The following is a 27,171-nucleotide window of genomic DNA, read 5'->3' as shown; positions in this document are numbered from 1 at the left end:
TACAGTATCAGTTCTTTTCTGAAATACTCTTTAATTCTTGCTAAATATTCTTCCAACACACAAACACATGTACAACACAGAGACATGTTCTGTACTTAGTTGCTTTGGTCACGTCCAACTCTTTGCAACCCCATGAAGCACAGTCCCCCAGGCTCTGCCAGGGGATTTTCCAACCCAGGGATCCAACCCGTGTCTCCTGTGTCTCCCACATTGCAGGCAGATTCTTTACTACTGATCCACCAGGGGAGCCCAAGACATACATTCAAACAGAAGAGAACTGTATCACAATCACTTGTAATCCTTTATAACTTTTTTGACCTCTCTCTATGTCATTTAAGTATGCTGCTGCTGCTGCTAAGTCGCTTCAGTCGTGTCCGACCCTGTGCGACCCCATAGACAGCAGCCCACCAGGCTCCTCCGTCCCTGGGATTCTCCAGGCAAGAACACTGGAGTGGGTTGCCATTTCCTTCTCCAGTGCATGAAAGTGAAAAGCGAAAGTGAAGTCACTCAGTCGTGCCCAACTCTTAGGGACCCCATGGACTGCAGCCTACCAGGCTCCTCCGTCCATGGGATTTTCCAGGCAAGAGTACTGGAGTGGGGTGCCATTGCCTTCTCTGCAGTTAAGTATAATACATGCTATTTTAGTGAATCCATCACATTTTATTTTATAGAAGTAACAAGATAAGTAAAAAGACTCCTATATTGGACATTTACATAGCTTTAATTGTTTCTTTGTTTTTTTGACATTATGAAGAATGCTTAAAGTATACATCAAATTTAAGAAGTTTTAAAGTACACTGCAAAAGTCCCTTCCAGAAAGTGTGTGAGGTTACTATTCCCCCAAGCAGTATATTAAAGAGACTGTTTTTTCACATCTTTAATTAACACTGGGTACTGGCTTGTGTGTTAGATTTTAATTTAATGTGTTATAAACCAACAGTATTTCCTTTATGGCTTCTGATTCATAAATCAATGCCCAGAAATAATTTCCCTACTAAGAGCTTCTAAAAATGTCTATAATTTCTAATACTTTTTATCATTTCATTTTCATACAGAAATCAAATTCCATCAGAAATTAACTTTAAGTCATGGTCTAGGCATCTTTTAATTTCCAGATGGATATTCAGTTAGTGTATTTAATAAATAACTTACCTATCCTCATGACGTATAGGAAACATTAAATGAATATTCATGTTTTGATCTACTTCTGGACATTGCACTTTTTCTATTGGTTTATCTACTTTTCCTTGACAATGATATTATTTTATGTATTATAACTTTATAATACACTTTAATATCTGATGGGTTAAGGTTCTCTTTTCTATTTCCAGAGCAGAAGACTATTTTTATTAATTCCTTTTCTAAAGTTTTATTATGTCACCCTGTAACATTGTTTTATCCAATGAATTCTCTTCATACTTTTGCTGATTTTCTTCTAGATAATTCTATAGTTTAGATTGCAATTGTAAAAGATATTTCTATGCTATTTAGCTAATTACTGTATAGATAGATAAAGCTATTTATTTCACAAATATTTTTCTAAAAGAGCATGCTACACAAATCTTAATATTTTCTTAGTTTTCTAGTCCATCATATAATATGCAAATATTATACTTTTCCCCACATTTACTACTTATTCCTGTTGTTTTTAAAATCTGACGAACTGTCACTTTCAGAATAACTTAAAATAGTATAAAAGCATAAAGCTTTCATGATTTTAATAATATGAAGCATGATAACATAATTCTCATTTCAGTACTGAAGAGAACAAAGATTGCAATGGATTGAATCATATCACATATGTAAAATCTGTGCCTTTATAATGATAATAAATAAACAACAGGGACAACAGTGGTACCTCTTCATTGGCCACAGTTAAGAGTACTAAATCATTACTCTGAAATTTGGATTTCTTTAAGCTGTTTAAGCTAACCAAATAATTGGTAAAAATTGTTTTAAATAATTTCACTTAACATATGCTAAAGGAATGATGGAAAATCACCAGTTTGAAATGCCTAATGAGATTAATAACCTAGGAAACAATTATGAATGGATTAAAAAGCTTTAGGTAAAACTTTGATGTAAAACCTTATTTTGGAGGGAATCAGGTTACTAGCACATGAATCCAGTGACAAATTTTGGCATTGCTGTAAGTGAGACAAGCAGATATCATGTGTCTCATTAGGAATTATGAAATACCCTTGCTTTAAAAACAAATGACAACAACAAAATTGTCTGGATCTAACCTAACTTAGAACTTAACTTATATTTTACAGAAAATAGGAAAAATAGAAGGAAAAAATGAATAATAAAATGGAAAAGGCCAAATCTAGAAAGTTGAATGTTCAAAAGGACCAATAACTTGTTTTTTTCAACAATCAATGGCATGAAAGAAAGAGAGGTTTGTTGCTGAATACAGTTGACTCCTGAACAACGTGGGTTTGAACTGCAGGCGCCCACTTACATGCGGATATTTTTCAAAAGTAAATACTACTACACAATCTATGGTTGGCTGAATCTTCAGATGTGGAGGAACCAGGAATATGGAGGGCTGACTATAAGTTAGAGGCAATTAGTCCCCATATTGTTCAAGGGTCAGCTTTAAAAGAATTTAAGAGACATGCAAACGAAGGTAATACAGATCTTGATTCAAAACCTACCTTAAATAGCTATCTTAGAGACAATTAAGGACATTTGACTCTTGCCTTGGTATTAAGTGAAATGAGGAACGAATTATTTAATTTGATTAGCTTCTTAGTAACTAAAGAAAAAAAAAATACCTAACAGAAAACAAAAACAAAATACCAAAGTACTTTCAGGAATGCATACTTGTAGGTAAAAATGTCAGCATATTTGAAATTTGCTTTAAAATACCTCAGGTTACAGAAGAGAATGGGTGGAGTATATAAAAAGAGTGGCAAAACATTGGTAGTTGTTGAAACTAGGTGATGGGTAGATTGAGGTTCACTGTACTCTTCTCTCGAGCTTTGTGTAATACTTGTATTTAGTGACAGATAAAGAAAGCGACAGATAAAGAAAGCAGGTAAGAAGAAAGACAATTGAAAAAAAAAGTGAAGGATCAGTGATATTTCTAAGTAAAATGGTAGATATGTAGAGGCAGTTAATATAGTACGCACCAAGTATGACAAAGAACATGTGAGGTTCATACAAACAGAGAAGGAATGTTCAAGACTGCCAAGAATTTAGAACTGAGGCAGATAGGAGAGACGGTGAAAAGTGAACAAGAGAACTCAAATAAGATGCCGAGACGGGCACTATCTTGATCACAGATGTGGAGGAGCTAGTGCAATAAATAAGTTTTTAATGTCTGGGTCACTTCTCTTTGGTCCACCAGCTTCTCTCTCCTGTTGTTTTATGTACAGCATACTAATGTGGGCTAAGACTATGACCTCCATCATTGCTCATTATACCAAGAGTTATATTTGGTCATGTTTTATTTATAAAACTTTCTTTTAAAAAACTGCTACAATTTGAGAGAGTTTTAAAGATGCCTTTACCTTCACTTTATAAATATGAGAATAGGAAAAAAAAAGAGGCCTCTGAATTTTGTGTTATCCTACCTAGGATGTACAGAGAAGACAAGCCAATGAAGACCTGCCTTGTCACATTCAATAGAGCAACTGCAGAAGCAATTTGTTACCAGCAGATGGATAGTTGAACACTGAAAAGGATGATAAACTGGAACAAAATTAGATATTGAAATCAATTTCTTTTAGGCTTACCATGAAACTTCACATTTACACAAACAATTGTATTTGAAGAAGTCAGAAAAAAAAATGCCATACTAAGACGGGTGCCCATGAAAACAGAACTTTACACATGCTATAGCCTTTATAGCCACCATTTACTTGGTAGGTCCAAATATTTATAGTTCATTGTTATGACTGCCAAAACTGGCAACCACAAGGATTGTTGTCTCAATTAGGACAGTAAACAGATTGTCTCTTTTTTTAATGAAAAAATCTAAAATGTAATACTTCACAGTTTAACATGTTTATTCATCTAAACGAGCTAAAAAATAATGGTGCGACATCTGTTCGAGAGGCATTGGTACCTCAAATTTTGGCTGCCTCCCCACCAATTTGGTTGTTGTTTTAAAAAATGAAGAATAGGAGGGGGTACTGTCATCAAAAAATCTTCTGGCAAGTGAAGTATCTTATTTTTCTTGAAATACGATCTCATGTCTGTTGCTAGGGATAAAAAAAAATTTGTTTAACAAGGAGGCACAGTGCTGAATATGACAGTAGTTCAATTGTTTTAAATACATTTACTGACCCACTATAGATATTTCCACATTGGTATAGTTCTTTAAGCACCTCTCCCAGTTCCCTCTATATTTACCTATATAGCTAAAACCTATACAAAATAGCAAAGTGTTTCTGTATCCACTGGATTCATCTGCTACGATATTTTCTGTAGGTTATACTGATTTTAGATATGGTGTCAGTGGAACAAAATCTAGCAAACATCCTAACCAGACTGCACTGGAGCAATTCTAATAAAAGAAGGCAGTGCTGCTAAGGGAGAAGCGGTGTGAATCTCCCCAGAGAAGCCTCAGGTAAGTGTAAAGAAGCCTAATTGCTGGTAACAAGGAAATAAAAGCTTATCTTAGATAGCCTCTGGCTCAACAACCTTATTTATAGATGAAATACATTAACATTTAAAATCTGTTTAATTTCTAGAAGTTTATTTCTGAAGCTTATCTAAAGTATAACTTGTTCTACTGAATTATCATGACTATATAATTTCAGAATCTGGAAAAATAAAGCATCTTCATTTTCACATAAATATAAACATTATAATGAAAATTTAGTTTTACTTTCAGTAAGAGTGAAGATTTAGACTAAGTTAAATTTCAAACAATGAGTATGATTTTGAATGATAATTAAGATCAGAATAACGTATTTGACTTCCTGGAAAAGAGCAATATTTCTGTTTTACAATAGATCTAATGCTAGTTGTCTTGATCTTCAAGAAAACTAGGGTTAAATGTATATGTGCCCCAATATAAGCAAAGATCATAAATGCTAAGTGCTGAGTTGAAAAATATTGTAATTTTGTTTTATTTATTAAATACAAATAATTTTTGACCATATATCACATGCAAAAACTGTGCCAGGCTCTGAGAAGACTAAAAGAGATTAATTTTAACATGCATTTATTAAATATATGCAGATCACCACACTACTGAAATTACAGAAAAATAAGAATATATTCTCAGGACTTTGTAATCATCAGTTGAAATGGAAATATTTCTATTTTATGAAAAATTGAAAAAGGTTAGAAAATCTTCAAGTATTTTGTCACCTTAAAACAACAAACCTCATACTAGTACTAAAATAGGCTTTTAGTACATTTGTTTCAAAAGAAATTCTAGATGAGGTAATATTTTTACATCTCCTCTCAGATGAATTTACATTTTCTTTATTTTGCATGCAAGATAAGATGCAGTAACCATTTTCACTTCATTCACAACATTTCCTAGGTTGTACATTAAGTCCAGCTGCATTAGTTGAAATTATTTTTTCCTGCAGAAACAGCATGTTAACAGATTCTAATATTCTGAAAAGTAATTAAATTTTTCTGTTTTTGTCTTCTGAATTACTCTGAGCGATGAATTATTGCAGGGGAAAAACCCACTCCTAAAATCTGTCTGGTGCCAGTCTCAGACTTACACCAAATACCCCTCACTATTCAAAAGTGTAGTGCCCTGAAAACCGTAGGCAGGATAACACCTCTCTGACCTCAAAGATTCAAACTAGACTTCAACCCGGGATTTCTCTATAAAAAACTGCTGCTTTCTAACTAAGGTGAGTTTGAAAAATGTGGACTCCACGAAAATAGTGTATTGTAAACATACACTGTCTCACTTTACCTGCTATTTATTAAAATCAGAATTTAGCTCTTAGAACTTACCATAAGTCAGTCAGTCATACAAACAGACCAGCCATAGACTCAGAGTATTGGTAAAACTATGTAATGAAACTTGCCTATAATCATACTATGTTTAGCCTAATATTCATTATTATCAAAAACAACATTTTCTCCCAAAGAATACCTCAATGGTAGAACAGGATAATAAATTATTTTTTCAGGGTAATGAATTTTCAAACATTTCTAAGAGTATAATCATGTATTTTAAATACTATAAATTCTGTTATATCTCACTTGGATAGGTATCTAATAAACAAGTATTACATATCCTTGCATTTAAATTACCACTGAAATTAGAAATAATCTTTATTTAATACGACTGCATTTAGCACCAGATGGGAGGGAAAATAACTAAATGAAAATTGTTCACGTAAATGTGATAGGAGTAAGGGAAAACAGTATTTCTTGACATGTGGCATGTCACTCAGGAAAGTAAAAGACCCATCATATCCAAAATGCCAGCTTGGATATTCCCTTGCCACCCACTTCACAAACAGACATACCACATGGCATTAAATGCTGCAACCTTTCCTAAAAATGCCACTTGGATTGGTCCACTGTGGTGAGTATATAGGAACTCTTGGTCTGTCTCTTAAGTTTGTGATTTCAAGGGGAAGAATCCAGTAAATAGCATTGGCTAAATTCTGCCCTCAGCTGTTTGACAAAAAGGATCTATGAGGATACTGGATCTTTTGGCTATTTGCATCTAATGAAATAAATTAAATCACTTGAAAAAATTCTATAGAACAAAATGCTATACAGCCACATTCAAATCTGCAAAAGTCTCAAAGATATTTATCAAAACTTTGTTCTCTTGGTGAGTATGGAAACAATCTTTAACATTTTATTTACTCTTTATAAATACACTATAAAACACCTTAAGAACATGTTGCAAACTATTCATTTTCTATACACATTTATATAAGGTAGTAACTAACGACTCTGCTGTGGACACATATTTTTCCATTTTCTAAGCTTAATGTATTTGTGTGCTGTAAAAATATTTTAAAAATCCACTACCAGTAAAAAATATTGAATACATTAGTCATTATAACCCAACAAATGTAAAATACCTTGAAAAATCATATAAACAAAAAACTCCATATGCAGGTAATATAAGACACATATTTTCTTCTGTTACTTGCTTTTCACAAGAGTCTTAATTGATTTAATTCCCAAGAGGCAAAGTACAATTTTGTAAAACAAGTCTGCATTGTTCAGATATGAGACAACCCAAGAAAGTGCCTCTGAGTAGGTAGGACTTCTGCTATGACTGTTGTATGAAAAAGACTGCACAGTTAGATGACAGATTGTTACTCACTAACGAGAGGGGCAAACTGATACAGCAAGCAGCCAGAACAACATAATTAAAAAAGGATTCCAAGTTTATATTAGTAGAGTAATAAGTTAATTAAAATCAAGATCAACTGAACTTTCTATGTACACCAGTTCAGACAGCCCAAGAGGAAAGGAACTCTATTTTCGAGACATATGTGACTCTTTGAGCTTCTGTCATCCAGGTGCCATTTCTGATGGAGCACATGTGCACTGAACAGTTGGCAAGGAAGGAAAAAGATTACGGGAGATGTATGTGCAGATAGTCTCTCTAATGATATAAAATACGTCTGGAAAGAAAGCAGGGCTTCTCTGTAAAATGAAAAATTTCCCATGACTTTTCATCCCTTCTTAGGCGCTCAGTGTGACTAGAGAATGCTTCTGGAAATGAGGATATATACTCCCACTCATGATGTATATGGAACGAAACAGATTTGGTGATCTGCATGTGATGGAGTTATACACATAAATTGCCTAAGACATCCGAAGAGTTTAGGATCTGTTTCCCATTTTATCAAAATGCACCATGAATAGGTTGCCTGTCAAAGTAGAAAGATTTATAGGAGTATCTGGTAGCACACATATTATACTACATTGCTAGGTAAGGTTCTTTTCTTGATATCCTACGCAACTACTTAAAAAGATACTTCTGCAAACTGAAAATACCAGCAGAAAAAAATTCAAGATCTTGCTGTCTCAGTACTTCAGAAAGTATTGGTCCCTAGAGGTGCTTTTATAAAATTATTTCCTTTTCATGCATTGATTGCTGCTCAACTATTCTTCATCTGGTTCCAGATCAGGGTCAACATCTGTGGACAGTCTGAGATAAAAGAAAGCATAGAAAGCCAGCAGGAGGGCCAGTATAGCTGCAAGCACAAGGCCAACTTCCTGAGGAAGGAAAAAAAAAAGTAGATTTGAAATTCATGAAATGCGATTGGTTAATGTTATCAGTTTCATGACATAAAAAAAAAAGTCTAGAATGATCACATTCTTTTTGTTTAACACTTTCTGTCATTAAGCAAAGAAACTTATTTTGTGGTTGAGGACACCTATTATAATGGCAAGTACATCAGTGGGTGGGCTTCCCTCGTGGCCTGGAAAATCCCACGGACAGACGAGCCTGGTGGGCTACAATCCATGGGGTCGCAGAAGAGTCAGATATGACTTAGTGACTAAACAACAACATCAGTGGGTATAATAACAGAAGTATATTCATACTTGTTATTACTTTATTTAGCTTGTGTCTTTCTAATAATAACATTAACATTTACAATTTTAATATATTTTCATAGTTTAGATGTCAAACTGTTGGATGCAAGCAGTGTAGTTTGTACCTACACAGTTTATCTTTCTCTGTATTTCTTGCTTCAACACATTTATATTAGTTATAGCAATTGGACACAGATTCTAAAATGATCACTCCTTTTCTAATGGAAAGAAACAACTATAACAAGTTTCTAGATTATGTCTCTGCACTTGTGCCACCTGGGAAGCCCATAAACATCCTTATTAAATATTATTTTGTTAAAACTCTTATTTTTAACTTCTATAGTTTACAATGTGGCAGAACAAAACTGAATACTCTTGGGTCATGAAGCATGATATGATATGACAGAATTATCACAACTATGAAGGATGGTCCTGGGTACTTCACTTAGTGATCTGATGCAGATTATATTGATTATGTTGAAATAATAGCCAGGAAGTTTACCACATGCACAAGAGCAAAATCATATTATTTTTTAGAAAATCTATAAACTTTTTGTATTGATATAGAGACATATCATGAAGGAATTTTCTCAATATTAGCATATCACTTGGCTAAACAGAAAAAAGAACAAATTATGCCAGTACAGTATCCTAAAGGGCTTAAATATTCCCTTCTAATTTTCACTTTCATATCACACCCCTTCCTGATACTATTTTATGGAGAAACCATTTATTTGCACTTAATACAAATGTAGCTTTCATAAGCCACTTAATAAACTTTAAAGACAACAAAATCAATTTGGTTTATAATAAACATTTCATTTTTACCTGAATTTTGAAATTACAACTGGATATTTTATATAAATTTTTAGCTTTATAATTACATTTTTTTGGATCTGAAAACTATAAAAATAAATATTAATGAAAATCATGGGGTTGAAAGATTTAGTGTCAACTATTTTTGTTAAGATTTGATTTTTAAATCTACTTTAATGAAATCAAAACAAAACAAAAATTACTCTTATCAATATAATGCCAAATTAAAGTGAATTTTTCTCTGTTGCAGTTGGAATACTTTGGCATCTCAAAAGGGCACGGCAGCATCAGACAGGTTTCATTTATTTTCTCGTATCCACAGCTGTGCTCCCAGACCCATCTGGTTACACAGCTACTAATTTTAAGAGGCTGTAATAAACAAGTGACACACAACTGCAAACTCCATCTGTTCTGTATAGTGGACAACAGAAGTGTTCAACAGCAGTCACCATTCACATTCGCTTAACACAAGAATCAAGTTTTTACTCTTGATTGGAGGCCATGATTCTCATTCTCACTAATAATCACCTCTAATTGCTGCTTTTCAACTCCTCCTTATCCTTTCAAGCAACACTGTTTCACCTTCATTGTACATTTGTAGAATATCCAGAGGCATAGAAAAGAGGTTTAAGGGTAGAAAGTGGAGAACATTCATAGAATACAACTTCAAAGGACCTATTAATTCAATTAAGTCTATTCACTATACTATGTTATGCAGGTGAGGCTCAAGAAGTACTGGATGAGGAGGTACAGCAAGTCATTTTTGTCAAAATGTCCCTTTTCTGTTAAAGAGGTTATTACTGTGGGGACTGCATGTTTGGAAGGTTAAAACTGTGGTAAAATTGGAAAACACTGCCTTCAGAATGCTGGTTATGCTGATCATAACCTATACCCCTGACATTTATGACGCTCCTTGCCTTTGGCCATTTTTGGCTTTAGATCAGAAATAACAAAAAAGAATAAAAATAATAATTCCAGGTGGCTCATGTTAGCAAGATCTGGTTGACATTTGAATATGTCATTTATATAACAGATAAATCAAATTTTGATCCTTATTATTTTATTATAATTATTTTTCAAATAAACTTAATAAACCACTTAATAAATATAGATTTTTTCCTTGTAAATACTAGGAAACAGGTATTTGCATTCTAAAATTGTTTTTTACTAATTTGCAATTCTTGAAAAAAGTTTTCAAGTTGAACAGCAACCAAAGAGCAAATATTAGTCATGCAAATATTTTGTAGGTGGTATACTTTACTGGGTCATAAATATTTTGTTTACATTGGTAAGAGACAGGAAACAAAAATAGCTTCACAATAGAAATTAGTTCACATTTTGAAGTAGCCATATTCATGTCTTATTCTAAATCATTACTGTTTCTTGAATTTTTCTGTTGCTAAACATTCATTTATTAAAACACACTGGAAGCCCCTGAGGGTAAGGTACCCTACTGTGTAATTTTTATATCTCATATCCATGATTCCTCAATCAATTGATTTTAGATGGTACTGAAATCTGGAAGTGGTTTCTTGTAAAAATTTCTCCAAAACAATGATGCCTTTTCTTTCCTTTCACAGGTTCTACAATGTGGTAATACAATTTCTAAATAAATAATGAAGGATTGAGTCAGATTTATATAATTCATATGTAAGGTATATATTAAAATTATAGACTGCTTTGAAAACTTTACCGCAATAACATCCACAATACTATCTTCACAACAAAACTAAGAACGTTTTGTAATATGTAGTACAGTCACACAAGGCAGACTTAGTTGAAGTAGGGGATCTTTAGGCCAATGACAAGCATCCAAGGAAAGTCTTATTTATGCAAACCAGTAATAGCTACTTCAAACACATATTTATGTTAAGTGTTTTCATTGTATCATTGTATTATTTAATTCTCCCAACTATTCTGTGAGGTAAATGGCATAAAATCCATTTTACAAATGTGCTATCTTAGAGTCTGCATCACTATAACAGTAGAGGAAAGAAGCAAGTGATTCTAGGCCTCTTTATTCTGTGTTCAATTTTATCATTGCTGTTATTTTTCTATTCCATGCAGTTGTTCATATGTTCTATAGATTTACATTATTTGAAGAACGTAACTATGATTCCCTCTAAAAACTAAGTAGTCAAGTGATAAAAGATACCATTACAGTCATCCTGTATTAACCAGCTAAGAGTCAAACATGTCTGATGTTCGTTAGTCCTTAGTTGCTTCTCTGACATTATCGCTATGGATAAAATCACTCACCAGGGAAATTAAATAGCATTAAATGGCAATCCTGAAAGAAACTTCGTTATTTAAAATACTATACTAAAATGACAAGGCAATCAAAGTTTGACAGGGCAAGCTAATTAGGATGCTAGATTTGAAATGTAAAACACCTCCATGGTTCTGATTCTAAGAAGTTTCCTATCATTTTAATGGGGTTTTCACATAAATTTTCAAGCAAAGTAAATGATGTTTAAGGCTAAGGTTTTTGTTTTTCACAGGTTTACAAACCAAAATGCTTTGCTAGTTTATTAAAAAGGAGCTACGTTTTTGAGGTCAAAAACTTTTCTGTACGTGCTTTAAATCATAAATGAAATCTAAGAACAATTTTTTTCTCATAAGAGATAAATTCTACATTGTTTTGAAAAAATACTTTAAATGACTGTACTGTAAAGTAGACTTATACTAGAAATATGGTTATTTCCTCCGGGTAAAACCATAGCAAAAATTATAAGAGCCAATGAAAAAGGAAGTGTATGGGAAAGTGGTATACATCAATAAATGCAGGGCTGCACTGTTTTTCAAATTCTAATTTAGTTTCTCATTATATTGTGCTGCAAGTAGAGTGTGCTATCCCGATATTTTTCTGACAAAACAAAAGCAAAGTACTGTATTATGAAAGATAAAAGTAAATGACACATTCCTTTCCTGGAAAATGACAAGACCATGCTCTCACTACAAAAGACAATCATCAGGTAACTAACTGCAAAATAAGGAAATAAGCACTGGTTTTAGAAAGTTCATGTCATAGAAACAATTTTAAAGATGAATGAAATTTCATGTGAAATTAGAAGAAAATGTCAAAAGATTAATCTCTCTCTTTTAAATAAAAAGGTAATTCACTTTTTTTTTTTTTTCATTAAAAACCGACACACAGAACTAACTGAGGAGACTATTGTGAAAACACACCACAGCACACAGCAATGCTTGATCTAAATCAGCAACCAGGAGTAAAAAGAAGGCCGTGTTTTGTGATTATAATAGCAAATTCTGGAAGACAACCAAATATATCATCTGGCAGTTCAACAGCTGTTACAGCTTGGTAGTAATACCTTGGCATTTGCTATAAGCTATAACTTAGAAAAATTGATTTTTCATCTGCCAGATAAAAACCAAAATCTCCTTTTAACATTTTAATATTTAAATAAAATATATGTACTAGCCACTTTTACACATTTGACAGTGGAGCCACCAAAATAATTTTTCTATTTATAGTTTAATTTTACTCTAAATACTTGGCAGAGTTGACATGAGTAATAATGTAAATGTAATTTTGTTGAACTTCATTGTGATAGCACATTGGATTATCTGTTAACATCATTCTCAATAGCTTTTATCCTTCTTAAGCAGTAAAAACACTGGTTTTTTAAAAGAACATCATCTGGGAACATCATTAGAATTTCATCATCGAGAGTACTGACAACTAAACCAATACATGAGCAAAATTACGTATATTAGTGACCTAAGTGTATACAATTATAATTAAAATATAAACAACCATAAAGTGCAATTTTTTGCAAATGAGAAAAGTTTTTGATCCAGGCCACATATATCACTGAAGTGAAACAGAAGCTACAGAAAAAGTAAGTTGCAACTTTAAGTGTAACTGGTTCTCTTAAGTGATATTGGGTCTTAATCTAAGACCTGATAAAATCTTAGAATGGGAAGGATGTTTCTCATTAAGTAAATTCTTTTCAAAAGCCTTTAATTCCGGCATTTGACTTAGATTTTGAAATGTCATAAAACATTTAGAATTCAATATTTATGCAATCCATTTTAGAAAATGAAGTGGCAGGCAATATATCAAATTTTAAAGTTATCAAATATAGGTACCTTTATGCCAATTGCTGTTTTCTTTGCTTCTGCTTTTAATTTAGTTGCTCGTAAAATAGGTTTGGTTTTTTTATAATCCTGTTTACCTAAAAAGAAATAATTTCAGACAATGAGCTATAATTCAAGTTTAATAGCATCTGAAATGTCAAAGAACTTGTAGAGTAAACCTGGAACAGAAGTTGCAAAGTAATTCCCAGTTACAGAAACCATAAACTGGTCACCCTAAAAGGTCAACTTTTCTTTCTCCTACTTTTTCAGGAAGACGACTTGACAGACATATTCAGTTTCCTGTGAAGTGAATATCAACAAAGATTAAAAAAAAAATCCCTTTAGAGAATAAGATGTTTAAAGCAAAGGCCATCTGGAGCATTTGGAGATAAATATGGAAATAAATGAATATACATAAGATCCCATCAAATAGGTAAGGTTAAACATCTTCATCCTGGAGAGGGGCATGGCAACCCACTCCAGAATTCTTGCCTGGAGAATGCCCATGGGCAGAGGAGCCTGGCGGCTACAGTCCATGGAGTCACAAGAGTTGGAGACAACTGAAGTGACTTAGCATGCAGGGAAACAATTTTGTCTTGGTAACTGAAGAGTAACAGTTTATTAGAAATTTTATTATGGATATATCAAATATTCAATAATCAATTTGAGAAATATTCTCAAGCTTTCTCTAGGTAAGATATTGAAGACTGATCTGTAAATAATTAACTTTCAATTCATTAGAAAAAAATATTTAACTTCTGTTTGTTATCAATGGAGGACAGAATAAATATGGCTTGATAAATGATCCAGGGTAGCTATATTGAAATATTAGTTTCAATCTTCTTTTCCAAATTTAACAACCAGAAATGAACAAAATTGAGTTAGAGTCACAAAATTTGCTTTTTGCTGTGTACCATCTGGTGACCCCACTAATGAGTAACAAAAGAGCTATTACACAGTCTGTGAGGAAAATAGATTTAACAACAATAACAACAACAAAAACACTGACTAGAATAATATACATATTTTTGTTAACCAAACTCTTAGCTAAGAATTGAGTCAAATGAGGGTCAAATATAAGCATATGTCATTCTGAGTGGGAATTAACATTTGACCAAATAATCTCTTTGAGTATTTTATATTCTCTTATTTGGCCACACTGAAGTAAGCCTGAAAGCAGTTTATCTAAAGTATATCATCAAAGTGTAATGTGCAATATATTTCTTAATGTGTTTGCTAATGGTTCAAAAATATCTTTAAAATTCTATTAGATTTTTAGAATTAGAAATGGCAAGGAGAAGTGAGACAAATAGACTGGAATAACGAAGAAATGCCATATTTGTGTTTGTTAGACACAGAAAAGTATTTGTTTGGCTGAAGAATTATGTTTTTATTAAAGAAGAGTGTATGCTATTTTCTTAACTGTATGGTATAGCAGTCATTCTGGATCTATGAGCATGCAGAAGTCTAATAAATATTATTTGATGATAGAGCTTAATGATCCAGAAATGAGCCAATTGTAAGAATGTATATCAAATGATCTAAATTTAAACTATACAATGAACAAAATACAGAAAAATATTACTCTGACCCATTTTAAATTAGCAACATTTAATTTTGCTGAAAAAAAACCTTGACAAGTGTTCACTCGGATTTCACATTCTCAACAGTCAAACTATTCATGTCATTATTCCTGCTGAGATATAAACAGTTCAGAACAATGAAACTAGTGACACATCAAATGTCTCCACTCATGGTTACAAAACAAATTTTTAATGAGAATCTAAAAAGAAATTTCATTATTATGTATATGAAGCCAAGGAGTCATTTCTTATATTATCTTATATATGCCTTATAATAAACTCTGGGTGCAAGAGGGACAAAATAAATAAAGAAAAAAGAATTATCTTAACCCATTTGCTTTTCATAGACATACAGTATTTTGGATGATGTGTCTGTCATAAAATAGATAAAAAAATGCCTAAAAGAGTTAATGTTAAAGTGGGATTTTATCATTCTACTTCACTTGCCGTTGGCTAAATAATGCATTCTATTTCAATTCAACTATAATTTCTTAAAGAATAATATTTATAGATTTATATTAAAGTTGATACATTTGAAGCTATATTTATAATAAATAGTTTTAAAAATTATTGCACACCTCATACCTCAAAAAGTACATCTGTCATTAATGTAGCATTCTCTTTGCCGACTATGATATCCAAAAGTATATACTGCAAAATGTGGTTTCATTCTGCTAAGGGAAAACATTTACAGGGACATCTGCTAAGTTCTTTGTAACTAAAACCAGATCTTTCCTTTATATCCAATGAGAATTTTAACATTTTTTTATGGCTTCAAAAAATACCACATGATCATAAAAATATAAAAAAGAAGCTCTTGACTTTGCTTACTTACACCTAGGAAAAAACACTTTTATATAATCTAGATTTTATATGTAGGCAAATTCTGAAATCCAATTGGATCTGATTCTGATTACATCAGTAACACAATAATCAAAGTAGCAACTTAGCAATTGCTCATCATATTTTATATTAGGGAAATTTAAGCCCACTAAGCTAATACAGGGTCTCAATCATCTCATTTTTCTCTTCTCATTTTCACTATTCATCACATTTCCATATTTGAATTTCCCACGATACAGTTTAAGTAGCAAAAGTTTTCTCCCCCAACAAAAGCATCTCCTTAATTTCTGATGGACTGATTTATGTCTCTCTCCAATATAAGCCTATTATTTCATTTTATTTTTAAATTATCATACAGTAAAGTCAACAATTTTTTCTTTTGGTGTACAGTTATATCAATTTTAATGCTTATATACAGATTCATGTAATTACTACTACAGTCTAGATATAGAAAATTTATATTGGGTTGGCCAAAACCTTCATTTGTATTTTTCTATAACATCTTACAGAAAACTCTCTGGCACTATCCTTCTATACTCAACCTCCCTCCAACCCATAATTCCTGGCAATCACTGATCTATTGTCTATTTATCTAGCTTTGTCTTTTCAATAATGTGGCAATAATGTGACAAAGGTTTTTTTATTCAGCATCAATTCAGTTCAGTTCAGTTCCTCAGTCATGTCTGATTCTTTGCGACCCCATGAACTGCAGCACGCTAGGCTTCCCTGTCCATCACTTACTCCTGGAGCTTACTCAAACTCATGTTCACCTAGTTGGTGATGCCATCCAACCATCTCATCCTCTGTCATCCCCTTCTCCTCCTGCCTTCACCCTTCCCAGCATTAGGATCTTTTCTAATGAGTAAGTTCTTCCCATCAGGTGGCCAAAGTATTGGAGTTTCAGCTTCAGCATCAGTCCTTCCAATGAATATTCAGGACTGATTTCCTTTAAAATTGACTGGTTTTATCTCCTTGCAGTCCAAGGGACTCTCAAGAATCTTCTCCAACACCACAGTTCAAAAGCATCAATTCTTCAGTGCTCAGCATTCTTTATGGCCCAATTTGCACATTCATGCATGACTACTGGAAAAGCTATGGCTTTGACTAGACAGATCTTTGTTGGCAAAGTCAAGTCTCTGCGTTTTAATATGCTGTCTAGGTTGGTCATAGCTTTTCTTCCAAGGAGCAAGCATCTTTTAATTTCATGGCTGCAGCCAAAGAAAATAAAGTTTTTCACTGTTTCTATTGTTTCCCCATCTATTTCCCATGAAGTGATGGGACCAGATGTCATGATCTTAGTTTTCTGAATGTTGAGTTTTAAGCCAGCTTTTTCACTCTCCTCTTTCACTTTCATCAAAAGTCTCTTCTTCACTTTCTGCCTTAAGGATGGTGTCATCTGCATATCTGAGGTTACTGATACTTCTCCCAGCAACCTTGATTCCAGCTTGTGCTTAATCCAGCCCAGCGTTTCTCATGATGTACTACTCTGCATAAGCATGGTGACAATATACAGTCTTAACATACTCCTTTCCTGATTTGGAACCAGTCTGTTGTTCCATGTCCAGTTCTAACTGTTGCTTGCTGACCTGCATACAGATTTCTGAGGAGGCAGGTCAGGTGGTCTGGTATTCTCATCTCTTGAAGAATTTTCCAGTTTATTATGATCCACACAGTCAAAGGCTTAATCAATAAAGCAGAAATAGATGTTTTTCTGGAACTCTCTTGCTTTTTCAATGATCCAACGGCTGTTGCCAATCTGATCTCTGGTTCCTCTGCCTTTTCTAAAACCAGCTTGAACATCTGGAACTACACGGTTCTCGTACTGCTGAAGCCTGGCTTGGAGAATTTTGAGCATTATTTTGCTAGCATGTGAGATGAGTGCAATTGTGCAGTAGTTTAAGCATTCTTTGGCATTGCCTTTCTTTGGGATTGGAATGAAAACTGACCTTTTCCAGTCCTGAGTTTTCCAAATTTGCTGGCATATTGAGCGCAGCACTTTAAAAGCATCATCTTTTAGGATTTGAAATAGCTCAGCTGGAATTCCATCACCTCCACTAGCTTTGTAGTGATGCTTCCTAAGGCCCACTTGACTTTGCATTCCAGGATGTCTGGCTCTAGGTGAGTGATCATATTTACCTTTTAAAAAATTGCCAAACCATCTTTCAGTGTGGTTGCATTCGCACCAACAACAAATTAGAGTTCTGATAGTTTTTCATCACCACTAGTACTTGGTATTATTTTATCTAGGTTATCTAATTTTTCAGTGTATAATTGCCCATACTATTCCCTTATTAAAGTGAAAGTCATTCAGTCGTGTCTGACTCTTTGCGACCCCACGGACTATATAGACCATGGAATCCTCCAGGCTAGAATACTGCAATGGGTAGCTGCCGGGAGCCGGCATATTGTATATTGAGTGCATATTGCATATTGCATATTGAGTGCAGCACTTTCCACAGCATCATCTTTCAGGATCTGGAATAGCTCAACTGGAATTCTATCACTGCCGGGAGCCAGCGTGAGGAACTCCGCCCATGACAAAGGTCATGAGGAAGGAGGCTCGGCATACGCAAAGGCGGGATCAAGCCTCAGGGGTCTCCCTGGAAATTCTCAAGCATCTACCCCCAAAACCAGAGTCTGCCTACTTTCTGCTTTGTGCTTTCACCTGCACCTCTGACTTTACGGGGAGCTGTCCCCTACTACCTCTCTCTGAAAAAGAGTTAGCTTACAGCTCTAGTTAATAATTCCTGGGTGTGACAGTGTTTAACCTACAAATTCCTTTGGAAATCCTCTAGCCTGCCTGAATAGGTTTTTCCGGCCACATGTGATTGTTAACAGCCTCCCAACTGTGAGAGGCAGGAGATGTTCTAAACTGTCTAAACACAGATTCCTTTGAGTAGTTAAAAGATTGATTAGAAATTGTATTGGTGAAGGGTTTTTCACTTATTGGGCCAATGTTTGCTGCTAAGTCTCCATACTCCTTACCTACTGTGTCCTTGGCAGTGTATTGATTGATATAATGGGTGTATAGAAATGTAAGTAGTAGCCTCAATGTTTGTAACCTTGGACCCTTGAGTTGTCTTTTCTTGATTGAGCCCACCTCACCTTTGCCCTATAGGGATGCAGCTTTGTCCAATACTTTTTTGGAGGCTGGTGCCTGACTTTGGAATAATCACATTTAGAGAAAGATAAGTTTCTTAAAATGTTATCAGGCCTCTTGGCCAGAAGATGATGTAATTCACCTGAACTTTTGCATATGATAAGTTTGAAAGCCTGGCTTCGACTAGGACCAGGAGCTGCTATCCTTGCATGATTCCACCCCTTCCCCGATTATCCTCTATGCACAATTTAAGGTATAAAAACTACTTTGGAAAATAAAGTGCGGGCCTTGTTCACCAAAACTTGGTCTCCCCATGTCGCTCTCTCTCCCAAATTCTGGCTGAGTCTCCATCTGGAGCGCAGAACCCGCCATGCTTGCTAATTATGCCTGGGCTTCTAAGATCTGACTGGGGAGGCCTCAGTGTCTCCTCTCCTTCGGGAGAACGGAAGGACGCCTGCGGCCTACGTAAGTGGTGCAAACTTCTTGTCTTGAAGTTTTATTGGTCTCCCGCGTAAACCAAGCTACTCAGCCTCTTTTCTGCACTGAATTTTCCTACTGAGCTATCCTCATCCTATTACTCTTTATATCTTTGATAAATATTTAAATAAATAGGTCGCCTATGCCGTCTCTCCTTCGAATACCCTGGGTCAGCCGGGTCTGGACGCTGGCAGGTAGCCTTTCCCCTTTCCAGCTCTCCAAGTTTGTTGGAGAGCTTCCCAACCCAGGAACTGAACTGGGGTCTCCTGCATTGCAGGTGGATTCTTTACCAACTGAACTATTAAGAAAGCTCATATTCACTTATAATCCATGGTATAGTTATAAGATTGATAGTATTCTGGCTTATTTTATTATTGGTATTAGTACTATTTTTTTTTCCTCCCTTAGATAGTCTAACTAAAGATTTTTCAATTTCATCTGTCTTTCTAAATAACAACATTTGGGTTTTATTGATTTCTTTCTACAGATTTTTTTTCGTATTATATTTCCACTCTAATCTTTCTTATTTCCTTCCTTCACATTGCTTTGAGTTCAGTTTGCTCTTCTTTTTCTATTTTTTTAGATAGAGATAAAGGTTATTGATTTTAAATCTTTTTTATTAATAATGTCATTAACAGGTATAAATTTACATCTAAATACTGCTTTATCAGCATCTCATAAGTCATAAAGGAGAAGAAAAAAATATATACAAAAACACTTGTAGATATATTTACCTATGCAGTCACTTTTATTGATGTTAGCTTATTTTTTATTTGTGGATTCTAACTACTGTCTTATGGATTTTGATTTTAGCCTACAAAACTTCCTCGAGTGTTTCTTATAGGGCAAGTGTGCTACTGATGGATTTTCTGGTTTTGTTTATCCAAGAACACATTAATTTCTCCATTTTTTAAAGGATAGTTTTGCTTGGTACAGAATTCTTGATTGGCACTCCTTTGCTTTCATCACATCAATTCACTCTTTATGTCTGACTCTCAACAATTTTATTATCATGTGGTCAGGTGTGGATCTCTTTCAGTTTTTCTTACTCAAAATTTTGTGAGGTTCTTGAATATACAAATTAAAGTTTTTCATCATATCAGAGAAAGTTTTGGATGTTATTTTTTCAAATATTATTTTTGACCCTCTCTCTTCTTCCTCTTATTCTAGAACTATTATTATGCATAGACTTGTAGTCTGGATAGAGTCCTGCAGGTATCTATGGCTCTGTTCCTATTTAACCACATCTCATTCATTATTTTTATGTAATGTTTTTCAAACTGGATAATCTCAATAACCTCTCTTCATGTTTCCTGTTTCTCCTATAAGGTAAAACCTACTGTGAAGCTCTTTAAGTGAAATTTTTATATTTATTATTATATTTTTTCAACTCTAGAATTTCTATTCCCTTCTATACATAATTTACATTTCTATAATATTATTCTCTATTTATTGAGACATCATTTACATACATCAAGTCTTTAGACATGGTTTTCTTTAGTTTTTTGAACATATTTAAAATGAATGATTTAAAGTCTTTGTCTAGTAAGTTCAAAGTTTGAGCTTCTTTAGGGACACTTTCTATCCTTTTTCTGTGCATGGACCATAATTTGCTAATTTTTTTTCATACTTTTTGTAGAAAACAGTTTTCTACAAAATAATGTTATGTGGCAACAGTTAAATAATGTAAAATGGCAACTCTGCAAAACAGACCTCCCCTAGAATTTGTTGTTACTGGTCTTTGTTCTTCTTTTGTTGGTGTTAGTGTTTGTCTGTTTGTTTAGTGACTTTAATGGGCTAATTCTATAGAGTCTGTATTCTTTGTCATATGGAATCACTTCCCTAAATGTTCATCTAGAAACTGGATAGATATTGTCTTAAATGTCTTGAACCAGTAAATCTTCCAGGTTTGTTGAAGAGATGTTTCATGCTTTAACAGGACTTTATACTTCTGCCTTAGCCTTCACTTCCTGCTAGCTTCCTCAAGATCAGCAAGAAGTGAGAGTTTATAGCTTGCCCAGCTCTTTACTGGACATGGCATAGCCCTCCACAGGTTCATGACTTCTAGATCCCCAAGAATCTATCAGGGATTTTCAAAGACACTAGGATCATCGCATTATCTGGTCTAAAAAAAACAAACAATTTTTTTTAGGTCAGCCTCATGCTAGTAATGCTGCCTCAGGCAGTTGTGATATTTAATGCTTGCCATGGACTGTATTTCCCAAATGCCATCAGGAAAGGACTCTTCACACATAATGAAGAGTTTATTTGACCTGCCAAATAAAGACAAGGTCAAATAAAAACAAGTTCTTTGATTAGCTCTAATAATTTTCTGGTGGAGTCTTTAGGGTTTTCTATGTAGAGGATGATGTCATCTGCAAACAGTGAGAGTTTTACTTCTTCTTTTCCAATTTGGATTCCTTTTATTTCTTTTTCTGCTCTGATTGCTGTGGCCAAAACTTCCAAAACTATGCTGAATAGTAGTGGTGAAAGTGGGCACCCTTGTCTTGTTCCTGACTTTAGCAGAAAATTACTAGAGCTAGTCAATGAATATAGTAAAGTTGCAGGATATAAAATCAACACACAGAAATCCCTTGCATTCCTATACACTAATAATGAGAAAATAGAAAGAGAAATTAAGGAAACAATTCCATTCACCATTACAACAAAAAGAATAAAATACTTAGGAATATATCTACCTAAAGAGACTAAAGACCTATATATAGAAAACTATAAAACACTGGTGAAAGAAATCAAAGACACTAATAGATGGAGAAATATACCATGTTCATGGATCAGAAGAATCAATATAGTGAAAATGAGTATACTACCCAAAGCAATTTATAGATTCAATGCAATCCCTATCAAGCTACCAACGGTATTTTTCACAGAGCTAGAAGAATAATTTCACAATTTGTATGGAAATACAAAAAACCTCGAATAGCCAAAGCAATCTTGAGAAAGAAGAATAGAATTGGAAGCACCAATCTGCCTGACTTCAGGCTCTACTACAAAGCCACAGTCATCAAGACAGTATGATACTGGCACAAAGACAGAAATATAGACCAATGGAACTAAATAGAAAGCCCAGAGATAAATCCACACACCTATGGACACCTTATCTTTGACAAAGGAGGCAAGAATATACAATGGAGAAAAGACAGTCTCTTTAACAAGGGGTGCTGGGAAAACTGGTCAACCACTTGTAAAAGAACAAAACGAACACTTTCTAACACCAGACACAAAAATAAACTCAAAATGGATTAAAGATCTAAACATAAGACCAGAAGCTATAAAACTCCTAGAGGAGAACATAGGCAAAACACTCTCCGACATAAATCACAGCAGGATCCGCTATGACCCACCTCCCAGAATACTGAAAATAAAAACAAAAATAAACAAATGAGACCAAATTAAAATTAAAAGCTTCTGCACAACAAAGCAAACTATAATCAAGATGAAAAGACAGCCTTCAGAATGGGAGAAAATAATAGCAAATGAAGCAACTGACAAACAACTAATCTCAAAAATATACAAGCAACTCCTACAGCTCAACTCCAGAAAAATAAACAACCCAATCAAAAAATGGGCCAAAGAACTAAACGGACATTTATCCAAAGACAACACACAGATGGCTAACAAACACATGAAAAGATGCTCAACATTACTCATTATCAGAGAAATGCAAATCAAAACCACTAGGAGGGACCATTTTATGCCAGTCAGAGTGGCTGTGATCCAAAAGTCTATAAGCAATAAATGCTGGAGAGGATGTGGAAAAAAGGGAACTCTCTTACACTGTTTGTGGGAATGCAAACTAGTACAGCCACTATGGAGAACAGTGTGGAGATTCCTTAAAAAACTGTAAATAGAACTGCCTTATGACCCAGCAATCCCACTGCTGGGCATACACACCGAGGAAACCACAATTGAAAGATACATGTGTACCCCAATGTTCATCACAGCACTATTTATAATAGCCAGGACATGGAAGCAACCTAGATGTCCATCAGCAGATGAATGGATAAGAAAACTGTGGTACATATACACAATGGAGTATTACTCAGCCATTAAAAAGAACACATTTGAATCACTTCTAATGAGGTAGATGAAACTGGAGCCTATTATACAGAGTGAAGTAAGCCAGAAAGAAAAACACCAATACAGTATACTAATGCATATATATGGAATTTAGAAAAATGGTAATGACAACCCTGTATGCGAGACAGCAAAAGAGACACAGATGTATAGAACAGTCTTTTGGACTCTGTGGGAGAGGGAGAGGGTGGGATGATTTGGGAGAATGGCATTGAAACACGTATAATATCATATAAGAAACGAAACGCCAGTCCAGGTTCGATGCAGGATACAGGATGCTTGGGGCTGGTGCACTGAGATGACCCAGAGGGATGGTACGGGGAGGGAGATGGGAGGGGGGTTCAGGATGGGGAACACGTGTACACCTGTGGAGGATTCATGTTGATGTATGGCAAAATCAATTCAATATTGTAAAGTAATTAGCCTCCAATTAAAATAAATAAATTTAAATTAAAAAAAAAAAAAAGACAAGTTCTGAAAATGGGGATATGCAGTGAGTTGCTGGATGGGTCAAATAGTGACAGTTCTCAGAGGATGGGATTTGGGGTGGCCCCAGACCCATTCCACCTTCTCCAGTGACTGCAGGCTGCTGTCTTTCATGACTGTTATCATTGTAAGGTTCAGGAGAGGAAAATGGGACACTAGGGCGAGTTAAACAAAACAAAGCTCAATGCTTTTACTCAGATTTAGTGTTTTTCTCAAATAAATATACTTGCAAGGTTTTAAAATTTGCATTAATTTACAGAGTTTTTAAAAAGTTGATTTTGACAATTTTTTGCCATTGTTCTTGCTTATATAGATGAGTAGACTTTTTTAATTTAATTTTTAAACATTTTTATGATGTTTTGTTGGTTTCTGCTGTTCAGTTCAGTCACTCAGTCATGTCCGACTCTTTGCAACCCCATGGACTGCAGCATGCCGGGCCTCCCTGTCCATCACCAACTCCCAGAGTTTACTCAAACTCAAGTCCATTAAGTTGGTAACACCATCTAACCATCTCATCCTCTGTCATCCCCTTCTCCTCCTGCCTTCAATCTTTCCCAGAATCAGGGCCTTTTCAAATGAATCAGCTCTTTGCATCAGGTGGCCAACCAATTGGGAGTTTCAGCTTCAGCATCAGTCCTTCCAATGAATATTCGGGACTGATTTCCTTTAGCATGGATTGGTTGGATCTCCTTGCAGTCCAAGGGACTCTCAAGAGTCTTCTCCAACACCACAGTTCAGAAGTATCAATTCATAGGTGCTCAGCTTTCTTTATAATCCAACTCTCACATCCATACATGACTACTGGGGGGAAAAAAAAAAAAAAGCCTTGACTAAACGGGACTTTGTTGGCAAAGTAATGTCTCTGCTGTCTAGGTTGGTCATAATTTTTCTTCCAAGGAGTAAGTGTCTTTTTATTTCATGGCTGCAGTCACCATCTGCAGTGATTCTGGACGCCCCAAAAATAAAGTCTGGCACTGTTTCCACTGTTTCCCTATTTGCCATGAAGTGATGGGACCAGATGTCATGATCTTAGTTTCTGAATGTTGAGCTTTAAGCAAACTTTTTCACTCTCTTCTTTCACTTTCATCAAAAGGCTCTTTAGTTCTTCTTCACTTTCTGCCATAAGAGTGGTGTCATCTGCATATCTGAGGTTATTGATATTTCTCCCGGCAATCTTGATTCCAGCATGTGCTTCATCCAGCCCAGCGTTTTTCATGATGTACTCTGCATATAAGTTAAATAAGCAGGGTGACAATATACAGCCTTGACGTATTCCTTTTCCTATTTGGAACCAGTCTGTTGTTCCATGTCCAGTTCTAACTGTGGCTTCCTGACCTGCATATAGGTTTCTCAAGAGGCAGATCAGGTGGTCTGGTATTCCCATCTCTTTCAGAATTCACCACAGTTTATTGTGATGCACACAGTCAACATCTTTGACATAATCAATAAAACAGGAATAGATGTTTTTCTAGAACTCTCTTGTTTTTTCGATGATCCAACAGCTGTTGCCAATCTGATCTCTGGTTCCTCTGCCTTTTCTAAAACCAGCTTGAACATCTGGAACTTCCAGTTCACGTATTGCTGAAGCCTGGCTTGGAGAATTTTGAGCATTACTTTACTAGCATGTGAGATGAGTGCAACTGTGCGGTAGTTTGAGCATTCTTTGGCATTACCTTTCTTTGGGATTGGAATGAAAACGGACCTTTTCCAGTCCTGTGGCCACTGCTGAGTTTTCCAAATTTGCCGGCATTTTGAGTGCAGCACTTTCAAAGCATCATCTTTAGGATTTGAAATAGCTCAACTGGAATTCCATCACCTCCACTAGCTTTGTTTGTAGTGATACTTCCTAAGGCCTACTTGACTTTGCATTCCAGGATGTCTGGCTCTAGGTGAGTGATCACACCATCGTGATTATCTGATGATCTTTTTTATACAGTTCTTCTGTGTATTCTTGCCACCTCCTCTTAATATCTTCTGCTTCTATTAGGTCCATACCATTTCTGTCCTTTATTAAGCCTATCTTTGCATGAAATGTTCCCTTGGTTTCTGCTGTACAACAACACAAATCGGCCATAATTTTATATTTCTATATCTATATATGTACCAATCATCTCCCTTTTGAACTTCCTGCCCCTTTCCACAACCCACCCCTCTAGGTCATCATAAAGGGCCAGGCTGGGCTCCCTGTGCTACACAACAAGCTAGAAGAAAGCTATCTTACACCTGATAGTATATATATGCTGGTGCTACTTATTCCATTCGCCCCATTCTTTTCCTCCCCCACTGTGTCTACAAGCCCATTCTCTACATGTGTCTCCATTCATTCTGTGCAATTAGGTTCATATATCCCACCAATTCATGGGAAATAGATGGGGAAACAGTGGAAACAGTGTCAGACTTTATTTTTCTGGGCTTCAAAATCACTACAGATGGTGACTGCAGCCATGAAATTAAAAGACGCTTACTCCTTGGAAGGAAAGTTATGACCAACCTAGATAGCATATTCAAAAGCAGAGACATTACTTTGCCAACAAAGGTTCGTCTAGTCAAGGCTATGGTTTTTCCTGTGGTCATGTATGGATGTGAGAGTTGGACTGTGAAGAAGGCTGAGCGCCGAAGAATTGATGCTTTTGAACTGTGGTACTGGAGAAGACTCTTGAGAGTCCCTTGGACTGCAAGGAGATCCAAGCAGTCCATTCTGAAGGAGATAAGCCCTGGGATTTCTTTGGAAGGAATGATGCTCAAGCTGAAACTCGAGTACTTTGGCCACCTCATGCAAAGAGGTGATTCATTGGAAAAGACCCTGATGCTGGGAGGGGTTGGGGGCAGGAGGAGAAGGGGACGACAGAGGATGAGATGGCTGGATGGCATCACTGACTCGATGGACGTGAGTCTTAGTGAACTCCGGGAGTTGGTGATGGACAGGGAGGCCTGGCGTGCTGCGATTCATGGGGTCACAAGGAGTCGGACACGACTGAGCGACTGATCTGATCTGATCTGATCTGATGTATATATGTATACATATATAAATATACTATATTTGTTTTTCTCTTTCTGACTTACTTCACTCTGTATAACAGGCTCTAGGTTCATCCACTTCACTAAAACTGACTCAATTATATTCTTTTTTTTATGGCTGAGCAATATTCCATTGTATATAGGTACAAC

General features: G+C 35.1%; 1 protein-coding gene across 6 annotated transcripts in view; it reads right to left on the bottom strand.

Moving 5' to 3' along the window:
• Window positions 1–5,056: 5,056 nt before the first annotated feature.
• TRIQK (triple QxxK/R motif containing) overlaps window positions 5,057–27,171 on the bottom strand; it is a 117,131-nt gene continuing 95,016 nt past the window's right edge. For all 6 annotated transcript variants that reach the window (XM_061439388.1, XM_061439389.1, XM_061439391.1 and 3 more), the window contains 2 exons: window positions 13,429–13,514; window positions 5,057–8,178 (listed from right to left, as the gene is read on the bottom strand). In XM_061439388.1, the coding sequence (XP_061295372.1) occupies window positions 8,065–8,178; window positions 13,429–13,514 (200 nt within the window). In that variant the 3' untranslated portion in view covers window positions 5,057–8,064. The remainder of the gene's footprint in view (window positions 8,179–13,428; window positions 13,515–27,171) is intronic.

Source organism: Bos javanicus, chromosome 14 (assembly GCF_032452875.1).
Source record: "Bos javanicus breed banteng chromosome 14, ARS-OSU_banteng_1.0, whole genome shotgun sequence".
NCBI lineage: Eukaryota > Metazoa > Chordata > Mammalia > Artiodactyla > Bovidae > Bos > Bos javanicus.
The sequence above is the reverse complement of the archived record's forward strand: the minus strand, read 5'-3'. Positions and strand labels throughout refer to the sequence as shown.